The following is a 24,036-nucleotide window of genomic DNA, read 5'->3' on the forward strand; positions in this document are numbered from 1 at the left end:
TACAAAGCTATAGATAGTCTTTGAATCTGACCCTGAAACAAGACTCGGTACTATCATTAATTTCACAAGGGAACGGCTGTGAATGTTATCACTTGGTGTCCTGTTCACACAGATTCACCGATTGTTGAGGTAAACGTTCTTAATTGCCTCACAGCATCCTGTTATCACTTGGTGAACCCAGGTGTCCCTATCTTTAAGTTCTCTCCTCTTTCTGAGCCTTCCTGCCTGTTTATTTTCTAGTGCAGTAAATGTATTCAATAATTGAGCATTACATTTTAATCTAAATGTTTAAAGACAAGTTTTAAGGCTGTAGACTTTATCACCCAGATGCCCACACCCTCATTCCTCTCTTTGATTGCACCGCGATCACTGAAAGAGAAGGCTAGTCCAAACGAATGCCCTTCAAGGTGGTCCAGCCATCAACATCCTGCAGAGCGGCACCACCATCTTCGCAGCTCATCTGGTCATATTTATCATCGCCATCGACATGTGTGGGTGATTCATCAGATCGCAAAAGGAGCATCTTCTGGGGCAAATCTATATCACTAAGGGACCTCATAAGCCGAGCAATTAAATACCTAACAATACCAATACCGACAAACAGACATAGCTAAATTGATAAGCCAATTGTATCATGAGCCCGATTTGCAATTTCCCCAACTGGTCCCTTCAGTCATTCTGGAGGAGAAAGTGAGGTCTGCAGATGCTGAAGATAAGAGCTGAAAATGTGTTGCTGGAAAAGCGCAGCAGGTCAGGCAGCATCCAGGGAACAGGAGAATCGACGTTTCGGGCATAAGCCCTTCTTCAGGAAGGGCTTATGCCCGAAACATCGATTCTCCTGTTCCCTGGATGCTGCCTGACCTGCTGCGCTTTTCCAGCAACACACCTTCAGTCATTCTGTCAAGGAATACCTGGATCTCTTCTTGTATCTTAGTTAAAATTGCCAGTGAGATTGGGAATGGCCATAGTGCATTTATCTTGGACAATGGTGCAGACCTCACCCTCCTGGGCAGGTATGTAGTCGAAGGCATACTGATTCTGCACAGAGTAAAGACACAGGTCTGATCATCCCAGTTTTCTCTGTTTCAGAGCCTCTTGACTCTTATTCCCTCGAATGGTCAGGCTGTAAAAGAGGGAATTGCGGTTCTGTTGACTTGTCACCCCTGCCGATCCTTCCAACCTCGGCGTACTCTGGATTCCCCAGCCTATCGGGTGTCCTGTATTGTCACCCAGTCCCTTGGGATCCTTCCAGTTGGAGCAAGGTTGGCTGAGACCGACCGCTGCATCCTCCTCAGATGGAGGTTCCATCGACTTGTCCACCGGCCAGGACAAGGTACTGTTGTGGGAACAAGGGCTCCGATAGTGACCTTATGAGGGACATCTTTGCCATCCAGGACAAGCTGAAGAAATAATAGTCTGGTTTGGTTTATATTTGGGAGAGTTTGTCAAAATCGGTTACTGAAATGTTACAGCAGGAAGTCTGGTCAGGTCTACAGGAGTAAAGGGTCGATGTTTTGCAAGAGGAGTCGCTTGAGCGCTGTAAAAAAATGGGCCAAGTGACTTGAGCACTCGCACTGTATGGGAGACGATCGTCCTCAGAATGCTGTTCCCATTGGGCTCTCCCTTAGCTCTATTGTACATGGTCTTGGTGACAGTATCAGATTCTGAAAAGAGAAAAGGCCTATAAATGCGCAAGGAAAGGGTTCCGTTCCAGGTCCATGTGCAGCATAAGGCCTACTGTACGCCAGCCAGTGTTACACCGGCTGTTTGTATACACAGACCGGAGCTATTGGAAAGTGATATTTCTCTTCACAGGGTCGGCATTAGGAATTCTGACGAATAGAATGGAATCGGGGACTGGGGACAGGGCACGTAAGTCATCTCCCGATAGAGAGGAGTAACATACTACTGCCTCTGGAGTGAAGAGCGTTCTGTGGGTCTGTATACACAAGTTCTTTGTGGATTGAGGAGTTTCCCCTATCAGGCTTCCCTTTTTCTCGAGGAAGCCCGTCCTGCAAAAAGGGATGATGTTCCTGGGCGTCCTTAAAATATTTACCATACTAATGGGGTTGATCATTTTTATCCTCACTAGGCTTGCGTCTGCAGTTAAAATAAAAAAAACATGGTAACGACATGGTAACTCTCACTGATTTCTACTGTCCAGATGGACCATCTGGTCTTTCTGATGTAAGAGTCCATTGCAATAATCAATCGTCATCACGTTCCACACGTCAAAGGCGTCTGGTCCGGTGCACTGGACGACATCTCCTCCGCATGGGTGGTGGATAATCTCTGATCATTCCTGGTCGCATCCATAGTTAGTGGCTTTCCCCATCAGGATGTTGTACGTGATCAGAAAGGTGAGGAGATAAGCGATCTCCCACATGTCCCTCCTCTTAGTTCAAGTATCTGCAATAAGATCAACATGAGAAAAATAGCAAGATTCAAAAACCCAGCTGGACAGGGTCCACTCCTTTTGTTGGGATTCCAGGATTCTTTCCTCCTCTTCCCCCAAACCTTTTGATTAGTGCGGCCAATCAATTTACAATGGTGCAGTTGGACCCAAGCTGAGCGCCCAGCGACTGTGACCGCCGTAGGGGTGGGAAGTAAAACCTGGAAGGGGCCATCCTAATGAGGTTGGAGATCTTTGCCAGTCCAGTTCTTGACGAGCACCAACGAACCAGGCTCTACCCGTGACGAGGCTGAAAGGGAGGGAACATTGCTGTAGGCCGCACGCTCCTGGGAGTGAAAGGCGCGCATAGCACTAGTTAGAGCAAGAACACAACCAATCATTGCTTCGGTCATGTGGTGGAAGTGGACTGAGAAGGGAGCAGAATCGTTCTAAGGGGTACGGAGAGGGTGACCAGAGAGACACTCAGCTGGAGACAGTTGTGTCTTGATCGCAGATATGGATCGCATCTGGAATAAGGCCACAGGGATTAGCATAACCAGGAGAGGCCAGACTCGGCCATTAATTTGGCAAGCTTAGTCTTGAGTTTGGTTAAAACATTCAACAATGCCGGCCGCCTGAGGATGATAAGCACCATGCAGTTGCCGACAAATACAAAGCTGGAACAGAGTTCTCCGTTAATATTACCTACAAAGTGTGGTCCATTGTCCGAGCTAATGCACGCAGGTATACTGAAGCAGGGAATTATTTCCTTAAACAAAATCTTCACCACAGTCTCAGCAGTAGCGTTAGGAGGAGGGTAGGCTTCAATCCACTTTGAAAAGACATCAGCAATAAGCAAAACATATTTATAGCAACTCAACTCATTTCTCCAACTCAATGAAGTCCAGTTGAAGTGTCTCCAAGGGACCCTCCAGCAAGGGAGTTCTCGTAGTTAGAATGGAGTGAGAACAGAGGGGGGTGGGAAGAGTGGGATGGTAATTTCAATTTTGTGGAACAACAAAACAATATTCCACAGAAAGTAGAATTACTTGTTCTCAATTTCTACCCTGCACTGATACTGATGACTTTTGTAATCTCTTTTTTTGCAGAGTATTTGAAGATCTGAAGACTGAAGTTTCAAAATCAACATATGAAGGGCTTATGCCCGAAACATTGACTCTCCTGCTCCTCGGATGCTGCCTGACTCTCCTGTGCTTTTACAGCGCCACATTTTTTGACTGACTCTCCAGCGTCTGCAGTCCTCACTTTGATGTCAATGTCTGACAGTCATTCAATCCATCGGGACAGCAACTATGTTTGACTGTGATTTCTGTGAGAGGGATCAACGCTTTTTGGTTCCTGTTTGAGGATGTTTTCAGCATCAGTGGGACTGGACGAGAGACCCCACTGTTGCAGCGCACTGTGTGTGGAGCCTAAAACAGTTCTACGGCCTGGGAAGGGGATTTCACGGCAGGGAGGGGCTCCCGACGCGTTTGTGTGCAGCTGAAGCTGTGGCCATGGAGAAACCCGAGGAATCCCACCCCGTGGAGAAATTGTGGAAGTGTGGCGACTGTGGGAAAGGCTTCCGTTTCCCGTCTGTCCTGGAGTCTCATCGGCACTGTCACACCGGGGAGAGGCCATTCCCCTGCACCGACTGCGGGAAGGCCTTCAGACATTCCTCCCACCTGCTGAGGCACCAGCGGGTCCACACGGGCGAGAGACCCTTCAGCTGCCGCGAGTGCGGGAAAGCCTTCAGCAATTCTTCCACCCTGCTGACCCACCAGCGGGTCCACACGGGCGAGAGACCCTTCAGCTGCCGCGAGTGCGGGAAGGCCTTCAGCACTTCTTCCACCCTGCTGAGGCACCAGCGTGTCCACACCGGGGAGAGGCCCTTCAGCTGCCGCGAGTGTGGGAAGGCCTTCAGCAATTCCTCCTCCCTGCTGACCCACCAGCGGGTCCACACGGGGGAAAGGCCGTTCACCTGCTCTCAGTGCAGGAAGGGCTTCACCTACTCCTCCAACCTGCTGAGGCACCAGCGGATCCACACGGAGGAAAGACCCTTTAGCTGCCCCGAGTGCGGGAAGACCTTCAGCACATCCTACACCCTGCTGAGGCACCAGCGGATCCACACAGGGGAGAGGCCGTTCACATGATCTCAGTGCGGGCAGGGCTTCAGGTATTCCTCCCACCTGCACAAGCACCAGCGGGTCCACACGGGGCAGAGTCCCTTCAGCTGCCCCGAGTGCAGGAAGGCCTTCAGCAATTCTTGCAAACTGCTGACCCACCAGCATGTCCACACAAGGGAGAGGCCGTTCACCTGATCTCAGTGCGGGAAGGGCTTCACCTACTCCTGCAACCTGCGGAAGCACCCGCGAGTTCACGTGCCATCGCAGGGGGATTGAAGGAGTGACGGCCGAGTGCCATTATCGATTGGACTGTCAACCCGGTTCTGGGGACTCCGGGTTCGAATCCCGCCACGACAGATGGCAGAATTGGTATTCGGTCAGAAATGTGGAGTTCGGAATCTAACTATGAGACCGTTTCAGGGAGGGGGGTGGTACAGGGGAGAAAGCCCCCATCTGATTCACTCTCTCCCTTGTTAGAGAATGGAACCGCCATTGTGGGAAAGGATTCACTCAGTCGTTCCAGCTGCATCCTTTACCCGGACTGGCCTACATGTGACCCCAGACCCACAGCAGTCTGGTTGACTACACTGCACTTCCCCCACTGGCAAATGAGCGGGGAGAAACTTACTAGGAGAGAGGGAATGGGTTGAAATTGCTGAGTGAGGCAATACTTCCTCCGGGTTACGGCTGTGCCAAGGATCTAATTACAACCTGGTGCTGCCCAATAGTAAAGACAGTGGGGTTTGTGTGGGCTTTGATCTTGAGCTGTTTAAAAAGCAGCTACTTTGTCTATGCCTTTTTTGCAGGGGGGGAATCTGAAGCTGTAAAAATAGTCGGGTCACAATAAAGGTTACCTGAACTTACCGCCAGGCTCAGACTCTCAATGAAAGCTTTGAGCTCCAAGAGGTTTTTTGTTTAAAGCTGCTCCTCTCTTTCAGCCTCCTGCACTGAGTTTCCAATGTCGTGTATCAGATGGAGCAGTGAATGAGTAGCTAGTGTCATTAGAAATTGTAAATCTTTCAGGTACTGTGTTGTTTCATCAGCATTGTAAAGTTTACTGGCAGCACCAGGAGGTGTGGGCTGTGTTCACTAGAAATGATGTGGAGGTGTCGGTATTAGACTGGGTTGATAAAGTTTAAAAAATCACACAATACCAGGTTATTGTCCAACAGGTTTATTTGGAAGCACTAGCTTTCTGAGTGCTGCTCCTTTATCGGGTAGCTGTGGAGCAGCATCGTAAGACACAGAACGTATATCAAAAGGTCAGTATCATGCAACTGATGGAATATATTGAACAAGCCTAGATTGCTGTCAAGTCTTTCATCTCTTCGAATGGGTGTAGGTTTTGGTTCATTAATGTGTAACTGCCAGAACATCTCTTAAGTCACATTTTTGAGATGACTTAAGGTTTTATAAAAAAGATAACATCTCAGCTCAGACAATGCATTAAAGGTGTGAGATTTGAGTCTGTCAGTATTTCAATCTTGAATCAGACTGGTTCTATTTCCAAAGGAGGAATTCATAAAATTACTTGGATTGATTGCCTGGAAATTGTATGCTTTTTGAGCAAAATTGAATGTATCTGCAAATATAATTCTGCCAATGCAAATTCACTCCAAAGAATTGTGGGTGCGTGCATGTGAGTTTGTGCGTGAGAGTGTGTACATGCTTGGTAAAGTGTGAGTGTGATGGAGTATAAGCCTGTGAGAGCATTGGCGGGGAAAATGTTTGTGTGTGTCTGAGGGGGAGCATGTGTGTGAGAGGTATTAATACAAGCAAGGGGTTGCATTTTGCTTAAACAAGGAAGGGCAGCACTTGTCCAGATAATGGTAAGGCCCTGGGTCATGTTATAGAACAGACAGACATGGGTGGGAGGGGGTGTTCAGGTACATAGTTCTTTGGAAGTTGCATCACAGGTAGACAGGGCGGTTAAGAAAGCATTTAGCAGCATAGCATTCAATGTTCACACCATTGAGTATAGGGGTTGGGACATCATGTTGAGGTTGCATAGGGTGTTGGTGAGGCCACTTTCAGAGTGCTGAGTACGGTTCTGGTGGCCCTGTAATAGGAAGAATACTATTAGAGAGGGTTTGGTAAAGATTTACCAGAATGTTGCCAGGACTGGAGGGTTTGAGTTATAAGGAGAGACTGGGACTTTATTCATTCGAGTGCAGGAGATTGATAAAATCATGAGGAATGGAGGTAAGGTGAATAGCAAAGGGCTCTTGCTTAGCGTCGGGGAGCTCAAAACTTGGGGGCATATTGCTTGGAGTAGAAAGATTTAAAAGGAACCTGAGGAGCAACATTTTGAAAGAGGGTGGCTTTGTATGTGGAATGAACTTGCTGAGGATGTGGTAGATGCAGGTACAGTTACAACATTGAAACAGCATTTGGATGGGTACATGAATAGTAAGGTTGAGAGGGATTATGGGCCAAATTCAGGCAAGTGGGACTGATTTAGTTTGGAATCCTGGTCGGCATGGACGAATTGGACCGAAGGGTCTGTTTCTGTGCTGCATATCTTTATTGAAACCAGTAGAATTCTGAAAGGGGCTTGACAGGATAGATGCAGATAAAATGCTCCTTTGTGGGGAGGGTCATCGAATTCCGACAATGTGGAAGCAGGTCATTCAGCCCATCTCTTCCTCTCTGGCCCTCCTGAACAGTATCCCACTCATACCCAACCCCTTACTCTGTATTTCCCATGTTGAAACTTTATTGCTGGAACAGCACAGCAGGTCAGGCAGCATCCAGGGAACAGGAGATTCGACGTTTCGGGCACAGGCCCTTCTTCAGGAATGAGCAGAGAGTGTTCAGCAGGAGAAGATAAAAGGTAGGGAGGAGGGACGTTGGAAATGTGATAGGTGGAAAGAGGTCAAGGTGAGGGTGATAGGTCGGAGTAGGATGGAGGCGGAGAGGTCAAGAAGAAGACTGCAGGTCAGGAAGGCGGTGCCGGGCTGGAGGGATCCGGCTGAGACAAGGTGGGGGGAGGGGGGATGAAGAAACTGGTGAAGTCCAAGGTGGCCCAGAGGTGCTCTCTGAATCGCTCCGCAAGTAGGCGGCCTGTCTCCCCAATATAGAGGAGGCCACACCGGCTGCAGCGGATGCAGTACCTCTGGGCCACCCGGACGAACCAACCCAACCAACCTGTAGCACAGCATTTCAACTCCCCCTCCCACTCCACCGAGGATATGCAGGTCATTGGACTCATCCACCGCCAAACCACAACAACCCGACGGTCGGAGGAGGAGCGTCTTATCTTCCGCCTGGGAACCCTCCAACCACAGGGGATGAACTTGGACTTCACCAGTTTCTTCATCCCCCCTCCCCCCACCTTGTCTCAGCCAGATCCCTCCAGCCCGGCACCGCCTTCCTGACCTGCAGTCTTCTTCTTGACCTCTCCGCCTCCATCCTACTCCGACCTATCACATTTCCAACGCCCCTCCTCCAAGTCCCTCCTCCCTACCTTTTATCTTCTCCTGCTGAACACTCTGCTCATTCCTGAAGTAGGGCCTGTGCCCGAAACGTCGAATCTCCTGTTCCCTGGATGCTGCCTGACCTGCTGTGCTGTTCCAGCAATAAAGTTTCAACTTTGATCTCCAGCATCTGCAGACCTCACTTTCTCCCCATATTTCCCATGGCCAAGCCACCCTAACCTGTACATCCTGGTCACTATGGGTAACTTAGCACGGCCAATCCTCCCTAACCTACACCCGAATCTATAAATTACCTTCTCAAGAATGTAATATAAATGCAGAGCTTTTCTAAGAAAAATGTCAGTCTGACTCAACATTGCGACATAGACAGAATTCACACCTATTGTCTCTACTTATAAATAGGGCAACGTCTCTTCGAAATGTAGATTCATTTAGATATAACTGCGTCACTTTACATATGAAGATATCCCTTTGAATGTGGCACATACCTTTGAAATGTAATCTCGTCCATTTAAACCTCTTTATTTGCAGAAATACCCGTTAAAATGTCCACGTCCCTTTAAAATGCAGATTGCCCCCTTTAGATATGACGCCGTTCCGTTAGATGTCGGAATATCTGTTTAAATTGAGCCGTGAGCTTTCCCAATGCAGACAGGGCTCCTGGAAACGTGGCAGTGTCCCCCCTGCAGCTGCAGAGCGAGACAGGAGAGTTTGTTTTTGTGAATGAGCAGTTGCAGCGCGAGGTGGCTGTTGCTTGGTGACGGTGAGGCTCCCCCGGCCCCGCCCATCCCCCACGCGGGGGCGACGGCGGTTGGGAGGAGAAGTCGCTCGAGCGGGGAAGCGGCGGGAGGGCGGCCGTTAGGAAAATGGCGCCGTGCGGCCCGGGGCAGACACCCGTCACTGGGCACCGCCGCCTTCCTGGTGCAGCTGCTGTGTCACGGCCACACTGGCCGGCTGTACAGCAGGCAGGAGCCGGTGACCATTCTGGAGGCGGATGGGGTTAAGGGCCTGCTTGGGAACTCGTCGGCCGCCTGGGTGGTGGAGTTCTACTGGTCGTGGGGCGGCCCCTGTGTCAACTATGGGGCCACCTGGAAGGTACTGGGCCCGGGAGGTGAAAGGTGAGGCAGGTTGTGGGGGGGACGGAGGGGAAGGAATGTGGGGCCTGTCCTGTCCTGTCCTGTCATAGTGACATTTTACACTCACTTTCCATCTGCTTTTACTGGTGCTTGTGCTGTTTCCCCCTCACTGTTTGTTTAATCCTTGTGCTGTTTACCCCTCACTGTTTGTTTTAATCCTTGTGCTGTTTACCCCTCACTGTTTGTTTAATCCTTGTGCTGTTTACCCCTCACTGTTTGTTTAATCCTTGTGCTGTTTCCCCCTCACTGTGTGTTTAATCCTTGTGCTGTTTGCCCCTCACTGTGTGTTTAATCCTTGTGCTGTTTACCCTCACTGTTTGTTTAATCCTTGTGCTGTTTCCCCCTTCACTGTTTGTTTAATCCTTGTGCTGTTTACCCTCACTGTTTGTTTAATCCTTGTGCTGTTTCCCCCTCACTGTTTGTTTTAATCCTTGTGCTGTTTGCCCTCACTGTTTGTTTTAATCCTTGTGCTGTTTGCCCCTCACTGTTTGTTTTAATCCTTGTGCTGTTTGCCCCTCACTGTTTGTTTAATCCTTGTGCTGTTTCCCCCTCACTGTTTTTTTAATCCTTGTGCTGTTTGCTCTTTGCTGTTACTTGTGCAATTGTTGAGGGTAGTGTGTAAATACTAGTGAAGGAGATTATGCACCAGCATGTATATGTTCCTCAGTCATTGAAGGGGCAGGACCTGTTGAGAATGGTTAGTAAAGCATGTTGTGCACTAAGCCTTGTTAACATGGATATAGTTTGTTATTTGGGAAAATAGACTTTATTATTTAAAGTCACAGATGTACAGCACGGAAACAGACCCGTTTGATCCAACCTGTCCATGCCAACCAGATATCCTAAATTGATCTAGTCCCATTTGCCAACTCTTGGCTCATATCCCACTAATCCCTTCCTATTCATATACCCATCCAGATGTGTTTTAAGTGATGTAATTATACCGGCTTCCACTACTTCCTCTGGCAGTTCATTCCATACGTGCACCACCCTCTGCACAGAAACGATGCCCCTGAGGTACCTTTCTGCTCTCACCCTAAACCTATGCCCTCTAGTTGTGAATCTCACCCCAACACTGAGGAAAAGACATAAAAACATTCAGCAGCCAGACAAATGCAAAAGCAATCAAATATTGAGCCACATGGAAAAAAAAATTATGTCTCTACCCTTTTTGTTCTCCCATAGGAATTTGGACACTTAAAATCTGTCAATGACACCAGTATTGCTACAGTGCATATTGTGTACACTCCTCAGTGTCAACAAGCAGGGCACATGTTTGCCAGTGTCACCAAAACATTGGGCATGTTCCTCGCTGTTGGCAGAAAAGGGGCGAGACCTACGTTTGATGGAGAAATAAGGAGCACTGGAGGACCGGAGGGAGAATTGTCCTCCTGCCATTCGGAACTCCCCTATTGGTGAATGTGGAAGTTGGACCACGAGGTTCTGAAGCTCCTGCTCATCCTCTCTCTGAATGAAGATTGAGCTTCACCTCAGACTGCAACTTCTTTCCTCCGTCCAACATCTGAGAGTACGGCACTCTCTTTTCTCACCCCCATTTCCATTTATGTTTCATTCTGAGGTTCAGTTGTTGACTTGGAGCAACTGAAAGGAATGGGAGTGAATCCAGCGAGGGGACAGGCTCTGGGAAAGTTAGTCCAGGCCTTTGTTCTCAACTGGCAAAATAGACAGGCAGGAGACTGAAAGAACGCAGCAAGCCAGGCAGTATCAGGAGGTGGAGAAGTCGAGGTATCTGGTGTAACCCTTGTTCAGGACTGGGGGTGGGTATAGGGAGAGCTGTGGAACAAGGGTGTGCTGGGGGCAGGGTATTGAAGTGGGGATAGGTGGAGACAGGTAGAGGGTACAATAGACAATAGGTGCAGGAGTAGGCTATTCTGCCCTTTGAGCCAGCACCACCATTCATTGTGATAATGGCTGATCATCCTCAATCAATATCCTGTTCCTGCCTTATCCCCATAACCTGGTACGACCTGGTTGGTGAATCGGAGGAAGGAATCTAGTTGGCAGGGAAGAATGGAAGGGGCTGGGAAGTGACTTGGGGGATGGGATGGGAGATTATTTGAAATTGGAGAACTCAGTGTTGAGTCCTCCGGGCTGTTGACTGCTCAGACAGAAGATGAGGTTTTGTTCCTCCAATTTGTGGTTTGGTTTGTTGTGGAAGGGGAGTGGGAAGGGGCATTAAAATGGGTAGAGATTGGGAAGTCCGCTCAGCCTCTGCGGACCCGGCTGTGATGCTCAGCAAACCGTTCCCCAAGTTTACGCTCGGTCTCCCCGATGTAGAGAAGACCACAATTGGCAAAGCACAGCAGGTCAAGTAGCATCCGAGAAGTAGGACGTCGACGTTTTGGGCACAAGCCCTTCATCAAGAATGATGCATGGATGTTCAGAGGGGCATCAGTGTCCTTCTGTGCCAGTTGTCAGACAGGTGCAGCAGGCAAGGAGCAAGGCAAGTGGTGTATTAGCAAGAGGAATTAAGTTCAGAAGTGGGGATGTCTTCCTGCAGTTAGGGGGTCATTGAATATATTCAAGGCTGAGTTCATCTGATTTTTATGTGAATGTTTATGGGGAAGGCAAGAAAATGGTTTTAAGACTAGTATAGGACCGAGTTACAGAGCCATACAGCACAGAAACAGACCCTTCAGTCCAACTAGTCCATGCTGACTATGTTCTCAAACTAAACCAGTCCCACCTGCCAGTGTTTTGGCCCTTATCCCTCCAAACCTTTCCTATTCATGAACTTATCCAAATGTCTTTTAATCGTTGTTACTGTACCTGCATCCACCACTTCCTTGAGACATTTAGTCCGCATGTGAACCACTCTGCATAAAACAAATTGTGCCCTTCAAGTCTTTTTAAAATCTCTTTCTCCTGTCATCATCAAAATTTGCTCCCTAATCTTGAAACCCCAACCTTAGGGGAAGGACACCCGTCGTTCACCTCATCTCTCCCCTCATGATTTTATAAACCTTGATAAGGTCACATCTCCTCCTCCTATGGGCCAGTGAAAAAGTCCCAGCCCATCCACCTAGATGCAGGTAGATCCATATCCAGTCATGATCGGTTCAATGCTGGTCCCAATTCTCTCGGTGTCCAGGACAGCAAGAGACCACAAGACATAGGAGCAGAAATTAGGCCATCAGGTCTGCTCATTCCATTCAATCGTGGCTGATAAGTTTCTCAGTTACATTCTTCCGCTATAAGCAAAGTGAAAATGGAGGGAGAGAGTGTGGGATGGAGATTTTCAGCTTCCGGGGAATAAGAGAGGAAAGAGTTCACTATAAATTGGAATTTATGGGATTGGCTGATGAACCGAGGAGTGTCAGTTGGAGTTTAATTTAGAGAAATCAGAGATTTGCATTTTGGTCAAGCGATCCAGGCAGGACTGACACAGTTAAGGGGAGTGTTGCAGAATAAAGAGACCTTGGAGTGCTGGAGTCTCAGGTGGACAGAGTAGTGAAGGCGGCATTTGGTTTGCTTTCCTTCATTGCTCATAGCATTGAGTAGAGGAGTTGTGAGATCATGTTATACACACTTCCCACTCAAACGCGTTATCTAACTGCTTAACTGTTTTTAGTGAATATAATCCACACCTCCCGCCGCTGCCATAACGTGGTTTGTTTGGAAGCCCTAGCTTTCGGAGTGATTAGATTTATTTTAGATTTTATTACTTACAGTGTGGAAACAGGCCCTTCAGCCCAAACCGACCCTTCGAAGAGCAACCCACCCAGACCCATTCCCCAACATTTACCCCTTCACCTAACACTACAGGCAAATTAGTGTGGCCACTTCACCTAACATCTTTGGACTGTGGGAGGAAACCCAAGCAGACACTGGAAGAATGTGCAAACTCCACACTGACAGTTGCCCGAGGTGGGAATTGAACCCGGATCTCTGAAGTGCTGCTACTGCTGCTTCAGGTGGTTGTGGGGAATAAGATCATGATTAGACTATTTATAGCCAACAGAGTCCAGTTCATGGAGATGTGATACATTAAACAATTTAGATTAAATCTTTCATCTTTTAGAATGGGGTTCTGTTCTTTGGTATGTTAATCCCAGAACCTGTTTTCAGTAACTTTCTCAAGGACGTAATTTAAATGCAGAGCTTTTCTATCAAAAATGTCAGGCTGACTCGACATTGGGACCCAGACAGAATTCACACCTACTGGTGGGTAGGCTGGGACTTTTTTCACTGGAGCACAAGAGGTTGAAAGGTGAAGGTATCGGGTGCCTCATTAGCAAGTTTGCAGATGGCACTCAGATTGATGGAATATCAGATAGTGAAGGGGACTGTCAGACGATACAGCAGAATGTAGATTGGAGAGTTGGGAAGAGAAATGGCAGATGGAGTTCAATCCAGACAAATGCGAGGTGATGCATTTTGGAAGATGCAATTCAAGAGCGAGCTATACATAAATGGAAAGGTCCTGGGGGAAATTGATGTACAGAGAGATCTGGGTGTTCAGGTCTTTTGTTCTCTGAAGGTGGCAACGCATGTCAGGAGAGTGGTCAAGGCAGTATACAACACGCGTTCCATCATCGGACGGATTGAGTAAAAGAGCTGGCAGGTCATGTTAAAGTTATATAAGATTTTGGTTTGGCGCATTTGGAATACTGCGTACAATTCCGGTCGCCAGATTTCCAAAAGGATGTGGATACTTTTGGAGAGAGTGCAGAGGAGGTTCACCAGGATGTTGCCTGTTATGGAGAGCGCGAGCTATGAGGAGAGGTTGAGTACATTAGGATTATTTTCATTGGAAATAAGGAGGTTGAGGGGGGGTCCTGATTGAGGCCTAAAAACCATGAGGGGTGTAAACAGGGGTGGATAGTAAGAATTATTTTCCCAGAGGGGAAGACTTAATTACTCAGGGTCACAAGTTCAAAGTGAGAGGGGAAAGGTTTGAGGGAGATATACATGGAAAGTTCTTTACACAGAGGGTGGTGGGCGCCTCGAATGCATCGCCAGTGGAGGCAGTAGGGGTGGGATCGATAGCGTCATTTAAGATGTATCTAGACAGAGACATGAATGGGCAAGGAGCAGAGGGATACAGATCCTTAGAAAATAGGCGGCAGGTTTAGATAGAGTATCTCGATCAGCATAGCCTTGGAGGGCTGAAGGGCCTGTTCCTGTGCTGTAAGGTTCGTTGCTCTCTTTATAGAGGTTTACAAAACCATGAGGGGCGTAGATAAGGTGATTGGCATGTGTCGTTTCAAGATTAGGCTGCAAATTAAGGTGAGAGGAGAAAGATTTTAAAAATACATGAGGAGCACCTCTTTTTTTAAACAGTGGTTTGTGTGGAATGAATGTCCAGAGGAAATGGTGGATGCAGGTTGAGTAACAACGTTTAAAAGACATTTGGATTAGTACATGAATAGGAAAGGTTCAGAGGAATATGGGCCAAACACAGGCAGGTGGGACTAGTTTAGTTTGTGAATATAGTCAGCATGGACTAGTTGGGCTAAAGGGTCTGTTCTGTGCTGTATGACTCTAACTGTTCTGTACTGGTCTTAAAACCATTTTACTTGCCTTCCCCCATAAACATCCACTTCATGGTTGTTCCAAAATCAGATGAACTCAGCCTTGAATATATTCAATGACCCCCTAACTGCAGGAAGACATCCCTACTTCTGAAATCAATTCCTCTTGCTAATATACCTCTTGCCTTGCTGATTGCTTGCTGCATCCGTCTGACAACTGGCAGTGACTGGTGTGGAAGGACGCTGAGGCCACTTTTTACATCCACACATCATTCCTGAGGAAGGGCTCGTGCCTGAAACGTCGATTCTCCTGCTCCTCGGATGCTGTCTGACCTCCTGTGCTTTTCCAGTGCCACACTTCTCGAGATTCATCTCCAGCATCTGCAGTCCTCACTTTCTCCACATCCCGATATGTCACCATTTAAACAACGTACCTGTTTTTTGGCAGTTGTTTTTGCATAACCGAGGTTATAACTTCACACTGTGGGACTGCATTTGCTGTGCGTTTGAGACACAGACCTGGACCAACGTTTCCCGACTCTGACCCCTCCCTGGATTCACTCGCTTTCTTTTCAGTTGCTGCAAGTCAACAATTTAACCCCAGAATGAAAAAATGAAATGGTAAAGACAGTGCTGTACTCAGATGGCGGATAGAGGAAGGAAGTTGCGGTCTGAGGTGAAGCTCGTTCTTCGTTTGGAGAGGAGGAGCAGCAGCAGCTTCAGAACCTGATGGTCCATCTTCCGCATTCAGACAATTGGGGAGTTCTGATTGGCAGGAGGACCAGGTTCCTTGTCTGGCTTCTCATTGGTCCATCTGAAGAAGGGTTTGCACTGTTTCTGCAGACAGAGCATGCGCGGCTTTTGCTGAACCAGCATAGAGTCAGAAGTGTACAGCATGGAAACAGACCCTTCGGTCCAACCCGTCCATGCCGACCAGATATCTCAACCCAATCTAGTCCCGCCCCTCAACACCTGGCCCACATCCCTCCAAACCTTTCCTATTCATATACCCATTCAAATGCCTCTTAAATGTTGCATTCGTATCAGCCTCCACCACTTCCTCTGGCAGCTCATTGCATACACGTACCACCTTCTGTGTGAAAACATTGCCCCGTAGGTCTCTTTTATATCTTTACCCTCTCACCCTAAACCTATGCCCTCTAGTTCTGGACTCCCCAACCCAAGGGAAAAAACTTTGTCTATTTATCTTGTCCATGCCCCTCATAATTTTGTAAATCTTTATAAGGTCACCCCTCAGCCTCTGACACTCCGGGGAAAACAGCCCCAGCCTGTTCAGCCTCTCCCTCTAACTGTACCTCTTCTGCTCGCATCCAAATCATTTATGTAAATGACAAAAAGTAGAGGACTGAGCACCGATCCTTGTGGCACTCCACTAGTCGCAGACCTCCAGTCTGAAAAACAACCCTCCACCACCACCCTCTGTCTTCTACCTTTGAGCCAGTTCTGTATCCAAATGGCTAGTTCTCTCTGTATTCCTTGAGATCTCACCTTGCTAATCAGTTTCCCATGGGGAACCTTGTCAAACGCCTTACTGAAGTCCATATAGATCACATTACTGCTCTGCCTTCCTCAATCCTCTTTGTTGCTTCCTCAAAAAACTCAATCAAGTTTGTGAGACATGATTTCCCACACAAAAAGCCATGTTGACTATCCCTAATCAGTCCTTGCCTTTTCAAATACATGTACATCCTGTCCCTCAGGATTCCCTCCAACAATGTGCCCACCACTGATGTCAGGCTCACTGGTCTAAAGTTCCCTGGCTTGTCCTTACCACCCTTCTTAAACAGTGGCACCACATTAGCCAACCTCCAATCTTCTGGCACCTCACCTGACATGCGCAGTATGCTGTATGGAGATGCTGTTCCTGATGAATTTAAAGTGTCCAAATGCCACAATTTCTTCCCCCCCCAGTCACTTGACATAACTGTGCAGGGTCCTCGCTATTTTTGATGCTCATGTTACCTAGAACCCTCATAATTATATCAATCTCAATGAGGTCACCCCTCAACCTCCTGTGCTCCAGTGAAGAGAGTCTCAGCCTCTCCTTATAACTCAAACCCTCCAGTCCTGGCAACATCCTGGTAAATCTTTACTGAACCCTCTGTAATAGTATTCTTCCTATTACAGGGCCACCAGAAGCGTTCTCAGTACTCTACAAGTGGCTTCACCAACATCCTGTACAACTTCTAAATGATGTCCCAACTCCTTTATTCAATGGTGTGAACAAATAAGGTAAGTGGGCTGAATGCCTTGTGAAGCACCCTTCCAACCAGTGATGCAACTTTCAATGAAGTATGTACCTGAACCCCCCCCCCCCCCCCCACCTTCCCCCAATATCCCTCTGTACAAGTCCTGCCCCTATTTTAGGAAAATGCAATCCCTCACTTTTATCTATACCTCTCTCATACGTACGCTCTCTCTCAGATGTACACACACCCTCTCACAGGCTTCTCCTCCATCACACTCCCTTTACAAAGCATGTGCACACACACACACGCGTGCACACATATAACGATGGCGTGCATTTGCAGAATAATATTTACAGATATATTCAATTTGCACAAAAAGTGCACAACATGCAGGTAGTCAGTCCATATAATATTTTATAAATTCCTAGTTTGGAAATAGAACCAGTCTGATTTAAGATTGGGATACTGCCACACCTTTCATGCATTGTCTGGGCTGAGCTGTCACCTGTTTTTAAAAAAAACCTTAAGTGATCTTGAGAATACGACTTAATAATAGTTCTGTGATGTACACATTAATGAAATAAAACCTGCAACCCATTCTAAAAGATGAAAGACTTAACAGCAATCTACATTTGTCAATATATCATATCAGTTGCATGACACTGATCTTTTGCTCTTAACTCTGTGTCTTATGATCCTGCTCCACAGCTACCCGATGAAGGAGCAGCACTCTGAAAGCTAGTGCTTCCAAATAAACCTGTTGGACTATAACCCGGTGTTGTGATTTTTAAACCTTGTCACACCTAGTCCAACAGCAGCACCTCCACCTCCTTTCTAATGAACACAACCCATACTTCCCAGTGCTGCCAGTAAACTGCCGATGAAACGATGCAGTGCCTGCACTCCCAAAAAATTTAAACTTCTAACGAAACCAGCTACTCAGTCACTGCTCCATCTGATACACAATATTGGAAACTTAGTACAGGAGGCTGCAAGAAATGAGCAGCTTTAAAACAAAAACCGCTTGGAACTCTAAGCTTTCAATGAGAGTCTGAGTCCGGCAGAACATTCAGGTAACCTTCATTGTGTCCCAACATTGTTACAGCTTCAGATGCCCCCAGCAAAAAGGCAGAGAAAGAGTAGCTGTTTGTTAGACAGCTCAACAACAGGGGGAGGAGCAAGGGGCAGAGCAAGGCCAACAGCAGGCCCCCGCACTACACCTGCGTTACCTTGCACAGTTTACAAAAATCCCTTCCCCTTCAGAGACTCCCCACAGTGTGGAAGCAGGCCACTCGGCCCAAAGACTACACACCGATCCTCCGAAGGGTAACCCACCCACACAATTCCCCTACCCCTATTGCTCAACATTTACCCCTGACTAATGCACCTAACCTGCACAACCTGTGCACGATATGCCAACCCAATCTCGTCCTACCTGCCAGCATGGGGCCCATATCCCTCCAGTTGCCTTTTAAGTGTTGTAATTGTACCAGCCTCCACCACTTCCTCTGGCAGCTCATTCCATACACGTACCCTCTAAATTAAAAGGTTGCCTCTTAGGTCTCTTTCATATCTTTCCCCTCTCACTGTAAACCTATGCCCTCTAGTTCTGGACTCTCTCACCCCAGGGAAAAGACTTTGTCTATCTATCCTATCCATGATCCTCATGATTTCATAAACCTCTATAAGGTCAGCCCCCAGCCTCTGACGCTCCAGGGAAAACAGCCCCAGCTTGTTCTGTCTCTCCCTATAGCTCAAATCTTCCAGTCTTGGCAACATTCTTGTAAATCCTTTCTGAACCCTTAAGTTTCACAACATCTTTCTGATAGGAAGGAAACCAGAATTGCACACAATATTCCAACTGTACAGCAGTAACATGACCTCCCAACTCCTGTACTCAATATTCTGACCAAATAAAGGAAAGCATGCAAAACACCATCTTCACTATCCTATCAACATGCGACTCCACTTTCAAGGAGCTATGAACTTGCACTCCAAGGTCTCTTTGTTCAGCAACACCCCCTAGGACCTTTCCAATAGGTGTATAAGTCCTGCTAAGATTTGCTTTCCCAAAATGCAGCACCTCACATTTATCTAAATTAAATTCCATTTGCCACTTCTCAGCCCATTGGCCCATCTGATCAAGATCCCATTGTAATCTGAGGTAACCTCCTTCGCTGTCCACTACACCTTCAATTTTTATTGTCATCAGCAAACTTACTTACTATACCACTTATGCTCACATCCAAAAGGTAGTGGGCCCATTATCTATTTTCAAAGTGGAATTGACAATATATTACATGTATTGACTGCCTGCAGATTGTGCAGTCTTTCAGCAAAGTAGAATGTTTAGGGTGCAGGTTTGCTCGCTGAGCTGTAGGTTTGATATCCAGACGTTTCATTACCTGGCTAGGTAATATCATCAGTGGTGACTTCCAAGTGAAGCGAAGCTGTTGTCTCCTACTTTCTATTTATATGTTTGTCCTGGATGGGGTTCCTAGGATTTGTGGTGATATCAAAGTTATGAAGAGAGATACATATTTTGTTTAACCAAATACAATGGCAGTGCAGAGAATTTCAGAAAATTGCAATAAATATTTACTTTTTACCCCTAATTCAACTCATTTAAGAATTTCAAATTGAATCTGAGCTAACTTGAGAGCAAATGGCAACATTCGTTTGTTAATAGACTCATCATAAATTATGAAAGATCACTTTTATCTAAGTCACAATGTTTAATCCCAAATGGAGCAATTAAGTGCAAAGTTACTTTCAACCATTTAATAAAACACTGCAAATTTTATTTCATATGAAAATACATTCATTTTATAATTTGGATAAGATCTTTACAAAGGAAATATACTAAACAAAATAGCTTTCCTGGGTATCAATATTGACAACAGATATGCAGCTATTATTTGGCAATTGACCAACTAATTGAAATAATTTCAGAATAAATGAGCTGCTTCATTATTATACATTGAGATATTGCATATCTTGGCTCTCACCCAAGTATTCTCCGAAGGAAAAAATGCATCTGGATGGCGACATGAATAGGAATAATTCAGAGGGATATGGGCCAAATGCTGGCAAATGGGTCACTAGATTAATTTAGGATATCTGGTTGGCCTGGACTGAAGGGTTTGTTTCTGTGTGCTCATTACAGACGCCCCTCTTCTGGGATCCCCATACCAGCTGTTATTTTCATGAAATAATCTGACAATTGTTGACTTCCATCAACCTATTCCATCCAGAGAAATTTCCTCTCTCTGCAAAGTGTGGTTCACGTTGGCAAATTCAATCCTCCTCCGGTCCTCAGGAACACAATCTATAATGCGCAACGTTCTCAATACCTGTTTAACGTTCAGTGGGGAAACTATTTTCAGTCCAACAGGTAAACAGAATTCCTCCGAAATGTTTTTGGCAAATGCACTGCTCCCACGAGAGCTCATGGGCCCTCAGTTCAAAGCTTTCAACAGCTTTTTTTCTCATTTCCCCGCCTTCCCAGGATGCAGAATTTCTCCCACCAGAAATTGTTTGCCCTGAAAAAAATCCAGCAGGAACATGATTATGGAGCTATCAGTAAAAATGCTTCATTTGGCTCAACCAAGGTTAGAAATGGAAGAACATCTCTGTTCAAAGTTACTGTTCGTTTGCCCTTTCAAAAATTCCTTGAATTTATGGTGTTTAGATTAGATTAGATTAGATTTGATTAGATTAGATTACTTTACAGTGTGGAAACAGGCCCTTTGGCCCAACAAGTCCACACCGACCCGCCGAAGCGCAACCCACCCATACCCCTACATTTACCCCTTATCTAACACTACGGACAATTTAGCATGGCCGATTCACCTGACCCTGCACATGTTTGGACTGTGGGAGGAAACCGGAGCACCCGGAGGAAACCCACGCAGACACGGGGAGAATGTGCAAACTCCACACAGTCAGTCGCCTGAGGCGGGAATTGAACCCGGGTCTCTGGCGCTGTGAGGCAGCAGTGCCAACCACTGTGCCACTGTGCCGCCCACCGTGTTCCATTGTAGCATTTAATTATGATCCATTAAAAGCAGTATCCAGTCTCATCTGAGTGAGGAACCGACTCAACAAGCAAAATAACTTTTCTCTCTGCTCTTTAGATGTGACAACCTCTCCCTCTCTGTTGATGCAACAGGATTACCAGAGCTGGAAGTACCACTCTCGGAATATAATTGCTGATTGACAGTTTACTTGAACTGCTTAACATAAGGATATAAAAGCTGCTAGCCCGATCTCGCACAAAAACAAACTGTTCACCCGTGCCTGTGCAGAGGAGAAATTTCACTTGGAATAGATCACAAAATAAGAACTCTTACCAGTCCCACAACTCATGTGTTTCCCATGGACAAAGCTAAACATCACACAACACCAGGTTATAATCCAGCAGGTTTGTTTGGAAGCACTAGCTTTCGGAGCGCCGCTCCTTCATCAGGTAGTTGTGGAGAATGAGATCATGATCACAATTTATATCCAAAGGAGTCTAGGGTCATGGAAATGTGACACATCAAACAATTTTAGATTAAATCCTTCATCTTTTAGAATAGGTTTCTGCTCTTTGGTTTGTTAATCCCAGAACTTCCTTTTTGTTACCTTCTCAAGAATGTCATTCAAATGCAGAGCTTTTCTAACAATAAGTGTGAATTCTGTCTGCGCCCGAATGTTGAGTCAGACTAACATTTTTCTTAGAGAAAATCTCTACATTTAAATTACATTTTTGAGAAGGTAATTTACAGATTAGGGTGTAGAGGTTAGTGTGGATAGGCTGTGCTAAATTACCCATAGTGACCAGGGATGTGAAACGTAGGGTGGATTGGCCATGGGAAATACGGAGTAAGGGGGTGGGTATGTGTGGGATGCTGTTCAGAGGGCCAGTGTGGAATAGATGGGCTGAATGGCCTGTTTCCACATTGTTGGGATTCTATGACTCCCACCACAAAGGAGCATTTTATCTGCATCTATCCTGTCAAGCCCCTTTCAGAATTCTACTGGTTTCAATAAGATCACTTCTGGTTCAGACAGGTAGACAGCACAGAAATAGACCCTTTGGTCCAACTCATCCATGGCGACCAGGGTTCCCAAACTAAACTAGCCTCACTTGCCTGCGTTTGGCCCAAATCCCTCTAAACCTTTCTATTCAGGTACCCATCCAAATGTCGTTTAGACTTTGTAAACGTACCTGCATTGACCACATTCTCAGCAAGTTCATTCCACGTGTAAACCTCCCTCTGTCAAAACGTTGCCCCTCGGGTTCCTTTTAAATCTCTCTCCTCTCACTTTAAAGAAATATCCCCCCTAGTCTTGAGCTCCCCAACGCTAAGGAAGAGCCTTTGCTATTCACCTTACCTCCACTCCTCATGATTTTATCAATCTCAATAATGTCACCCCCCAACCTCCTGTGCTCCAGTGAAAAAAGTCCTAGCCTCTCATTATAACTCAAACCCTCCAGTCCTGGCAACATCCTGGGAAATCTTTACCGAACCCTCTCTAATAGTATTCTTCCTATTGCAGGGACACGAGAACCATACTCAGTACTCTGAAAGTGGCCTCACCAACATCCTGTACAACCTCAACATGATGTCCCAACTCCTATACTCAATGGGGTGAACAATGAAGGCAAGTGTGCTAAACGCCTTCTTAACCACCCTGTCTCGCAGTGAAGCAACTTTGAAAGAACGGTATACCTGAACCCCACCATGTCTCTCTCTTACAGCATGACACAGGGCCCTACCATTAACTGTACAAGTCCTGACCTTCCTTGCTTTAGCAAAACGCAAGCCCTTGCTTTTATTCATACCTCACTCATACACACGAGCTCTCTCAGACATGCACACATACACCCCCAACACATTTACAGGCATATACTCCATCACACTCTTATGTGCACTCATGCATAAACTCACATATCACTTTTTGGGCAAATTTGTATTGGCAGAATTATGTTTGCAGATACATTCAATTTTGCTCAAAAAGTGCACAGTCTGCAGGCAGTCAATCCATGTAATATTTTATAAATTCCTACTTTGAAAATAGAACCAGTCTGATTCAAAATTGGGACATTGACAGACTCGAACCTCAAACCTTTATCGGGCTGTCTGGGCTGAGTTGTCACTTTTTTAAAAAAAAACTTAAGTCATCTTGAGAATGTGAATCAAAAGATGTTCTGGGATTTACATATTAATGAACTGAAACCTGCAACGCATTCTAAAAGGTGAAAGACTTAACAGCAATCTTGGTTTGTTCAATATATCCTATCAGTTGCATGACACTGTGATCTTTTGCTATAAAATCTGTGTCTTTTGATCCTGCTCCACAGCTACCCGATGAAGGAGCAGTGCTCCAAAAGCTCACACTTCCAAATAAACCTGTTGGACTATAACCTGGTGTTGTGTGATTTTTAACTTCATCCAGGAGAGTCCACCACCGGCTCCTCCACATCATTTCTAGTGAGTACAGCCCACACCTCCCAATGCTGCCAGTAAACTTTACAACGCCGATGAAATGACACACTATGCGCTCCTGAAAAATTCACAATTTCTAACGAAACTGGCTGCTCCTTCACTGATCCATCTGATACGCCACATTGGAAGCTTAGTGCAGGAAGCTGAAAGAAATGAGCAGCTATAAAACAAAAACCTTGGAGCTCAAAGCTTTCAATGAGAGTCTGAGCTGGGGGTAAATTCAGATAACTTTTCTTGAGATCCAAGTTTGTTACAGCTTCAAGCCCCCTCAGCAAAAAGGCAAAGAAAAAGTAGCTGCTTTTTAAACAGTTCAAGGTCAAAACGCACATGCTACCCCACCACCCCCCTACCCACCTCACTTCTTTACTATTGGTCACCACCAAGTTGTCCCTTTGTAATTGGATCCTTGGTACAGCCTTAACCTGGAGGAAGTGTTGCCTCACTCGGCAATTTCAACCCATACCCTGTATCGCACCATCTGCTGCAGTGGGATTCAAACCCGGGAGCCCCTGGAACTGGGTTGATAGTCCAGTCGATACTGGCACTCAGCCATCGTGCCTTAAATCCCCCTGCAATGGTACATAAACTCCCTGGTACCTCTGCAGGTTGGTAGAGCTGGTGAAGCCCTTCCGGCACAGGGGGCAGCTGAAGGGCCTCTACCCCATGTGGACCCGCTGGTGCCTCAGCAGGGTGGAGGAATCGCTGAAGGCCTTCCTGCACACTGGGCAGCTGAAGGGCGTCTCCCC

The 24,036-nt window shown here is 46.5% G+C and overlaps 1 protein-coding gene and 1 long non-coding RNA gene across 3 annotated transcripts in view; both read left to right on the forward strand.

The window, feature by feature from the left end:
• Positions 1-24,036, forward strand: part of LOC148143937 (uncharacterized) — a 148,636-nt gene that overhangs the window by 36,995 nt on the left and 87,605 nt on the right. Inside the window, exon 3 of the mRNA XM_087975285.1 lies at positions 4,057-4,542. Coding sequence (XP_087831411.1) covers positions 4,057-4,542 — 486 coding nt within the window. The remainder of the gene's footprint in view (positions 1-4,056; positions 4,543-24,036) is intronic.
• On the forward strand, positions 8,869-22,643 carry LOC148143938 (uncharacterized). 2 transcript variants are annotated; one of them, XR_015751365.1, is made up of 3 exons: positions 8,869-9,073; positions 16,735-16,839; positions 20,933-21,315. It is a non-coding gene; the product is annotated as an uncharacterized LOC148143938 (long non-coding RNA). The 2 variants fall into 2 exon arrangements; XR_015751364.1 differs by lacking the exon at positions 20,933-21,315 and adding an exon at positions 22,341-22,643 and having other exon boundaries at positions 8,871-9,073.

Source organism: Chiloscyllium plagiosum, unplaced genomic scaffold (genome assembly GCF_037043375.1).
Source record: "Chiloscyllium plagiosum isolate Xiang-an unplaced genomic scaffold, Cpla_swu_hap1 HiC_scaffold_27, whole genome shotgun sequence".
Taxonomy (NCBI): Eukaryota; Metazoa; Chordata; class Chondrichthyes; order Orectolobiformes; family Hemiscylliidae; genus Chiloscyllium; species Chiloscyllium plagiosum.